The sequence below is a fragment of the Pundamilia nyererei genome, unplaced genomic scaffold, assembly GCF_000239375.1.
Source record: "Pundamilia nyererei isolate P.nyererei 1_Seehausen unplaced genomic scaffold, PunNye1.0 scaffold00202, whole genome shotgun sequence".
NCBI lineage: Eukaryota > Metazoa > Chordata > Actinopteri > Cichliformes > Cichlidae > Pundamilia > Pundamilia nyererei.
In genome coordinates, this window is record NW_005187603.1 from 1,023,495 (window position 1) to 1,026,273 (window position 2,779).

A 2,779-nucleotide genomic window follows, 5' to 3' on the forward strand; every position below is an offset into this window, starting at 1 on the left:
GGCTGTGTGTGTGTGTGTGTGTGTGTGTGTGTGTGGATAATAGCAAACACTGAAATACATCTTTTGCACGCAGGAATGAACTTTGTTCACTCAAATTTAGCTTTTCTTTGCTCAAAATTTCTCCTCAAAATGCAACACTTGCACCTGCAAATGTTTTTTAAGTGCGCTCATAATAGTGGCACAAAAATAACACCATCGTTTTCGTCCTGTTGTGTGATGCTGTGGTAGCTGAGACTGAATGACGTGTGACGAGGAACGCGCTGCATGTTTTACCTCGATGTGTCTCTGCTTGCGTTTGCTGTCTTCGTGCATCGATCTCATCGTCTCGTTTAGCTTCTTACAGTCGGCCTGAAGCTGCAGCATCGCCTGCTGCACGCCGTTCACCAGCTCCACGTTCTGACACACACACACACACACACACACACACACACACACACACACACACACACACACACACACACACAGAAGGAATCAGAGATCTTCCTGCAGACAGCTTAACCCCGGTGTATTCTGTGTATATCGGAGCAGTGACGCTTAGTTTCCAGACGAGGTTCCAGGACTTTGACCTCCCCTTTAACATCATCTCCTGGAGCACCTCTGGCCCCTTCCACCACTGCTGCTATTTTTAGATCACTTCCTGCCACTCACCCTGCAGACTTTTGCTGCGTCTGCAACAATCTGCAGTTTACGGCATCTCAGGTGAGGACCGCATCGCTCACAGTGTTGAGCGTCACGAATCTGTCCACCAGGAAGAGGCAGCTAGAACTTCCTGTGGTGTCTGAGGAAGAACATCATGAGGAAAGTTGTGAGATTTTTAGCCACCTACAGTACTTAGACTGTGAGTTATGGAGAGATCTAAAAACAGCAGCCAAGGTAGGAGCAGCTTGGACGTGACCTTAAAAGGTAAAAATCAAAGTCAGGTGTTTTCAGCACTCTCTTAAACCCAGCGTGCAGATCTGAAATGTTCCCTAGCTTCACCCTGCTCTGGCTTGCCTCTCGGTCCTGCGGCGGCCCTTCTCTGGCTCCGCCCTGCTGCTGGATCAGTCTGTTCACCGCGTCCTGCAGCTGCTGGTAGTGCTCGAACAGAAAGCTGAGCTTCTCTCCAATGTTTGTTGTTCTGGCATTCAGAGCTGACCACTCTTCGCTCTGACGGACGCTCGGACCACCACTCTCCGCCTGCACGGCCTCATCGCATAGACTCGTGGACAGCTGAGATGTGAAGGACAAGATTGTGTCCTCCAGCGTTCCCCGCAGGTCGTCCAGCTGAGGTCGGAGGGCAAAGAACTGAGATTAGGCTGATGCATGTCGCCTGAAACACCAGGGCATCTTTGACTGTTTCTCTGTTTCCTCTGCTCGTGCTTTGTCTGGAATGTTTTCAGACTCACAATGTCATTTGACTTTTTTTTACAGTGTGGAAATCTACATGATGTCTCCTGCATGACATTCAGGAAACAGACACCACCTACAGGTAAACACCTGACACCGAAAACTAAAGACGCGGCTCCTTGACCAAAACAAACAACTTTTCTGATATTTTTTCTGATTGTTTTTTCCAAATGTGCCAAGCATAACAAAACTCCTAAATTATGACTTCGCCATTTACACGTGTGCTGCTGTTCCGTTCCCTCCCTGTAGGTGGCGCCAGTTTGCCTCCTGAGCTTCAGCACTTCCTGCCTGACCTGACGTTGTAGCTGTTGGTCTGCCGCTTTCTCCTCACACTGAGTCTGCTTCACGTCCTCCTCCAGCCACTGCACACGCTTCCTGGACACGAGGGCGCCATCATGAAAGCACAACGACTAAAGTGACCCGGGTGAATAAAACTCCTGACAAGTTTCGAAAGACTAAAAGGAGCCCTGATTCAGCGCGTTTAACGAGTTTCTCTCTGCAAGTTGGATCATTCTCTTCCAGGCAGCTCAAAAAATGATGTCAGAAGAAGAAGTGGCCAGAAATGCACGCAATGATGCTACAAACCCACTAGTGTTTCCTCTGTGACAGGAAAGACTGATCGTGTTTACACGTGAACATGAAACCGACCTGATAACAAAGTCGGTGAATTCTTGTGAATTCATTATAAAATAACAGTTTTAGGTCTAGTTTCTGTCAGGCGCCATCATCGTTGTCACCACAACACCGCCCTCGTTTAGGCGTGCCACACTTGCTGTAAAAAAATCTGTTTTATTTATAAAGCTCCAAATCCCAACAACAGTCGCCTCGAGGCGCTGCAGGAGTGCTGGTTCAGGAGCTCTTGGGTGATGAACTCGGTCTTAAAGGACACTGACATTTAACAACTCCGGCTGTAAAGGACGAAATAACTGCTGGTGATGCGAAGTGGGCGGGGCCAGAGTTAAACGCATACACAGATCCTGTCGCCTCCGTAGCTGCGCTGCCTTCGTGTTGCAGGGGCAGTTTGAGTAACATCCTCAGTTACATCACGTTCACGCTTCTCTCACTGCCCTCAGCTTCAAGCCAAGACTTCAAAATTTTTCAAACTTTTTTCTCCTAAATTTGCCATTTTTTCTCTAAACAGTTAAAGCGAGCTTAAAATAGCTGAGCTGGTGTTACTACAGGAAGCTGCATATGTATATTCATGGTCAGGGCTCCTTTTAAAACTTCTGTCGGGTGATGTAAAACTGGCTCTCCCTCCTGTGTGTCTTTACCTGAGGTGGGATATTTGCTCTCTGAGCTCTCGGTAACCTTCGCTGTCTGAACCCACTCTTCTGCAAACCTCTGACTCCGCCCTCTCCGAAGCTTCCTTTTGCTCCAGCCTCTCTGAATCTGC

The 2,779-nt window shown here is 48.3% G+C and overlaps 1 protein-coding gene across 2 annotated transcripts in view; it reads right to left on the reverse strand.

The window, feature by feature from the left end:
• The window catches only part of LOC102198578 (uncharacterized protein C16orf96), a 17,434-nt gene that overhangs the window by 7,103 nt on the left and 7,552 nt on the right, over positions 1 to 2,779 (reverse strand). For both annotated transcript variants that reach the window (XM_005747726.2, XM_005747725.2), the window contains exon 7: positions 274 to 396. In XM_005747726.2, the coding sequence (XP_005747783.1) occupies positions 274 to 396 (123 nt within the window). The remainder of the gene's footprint in view (positions 1 to 273; positions 397 to 2,779) is intronic.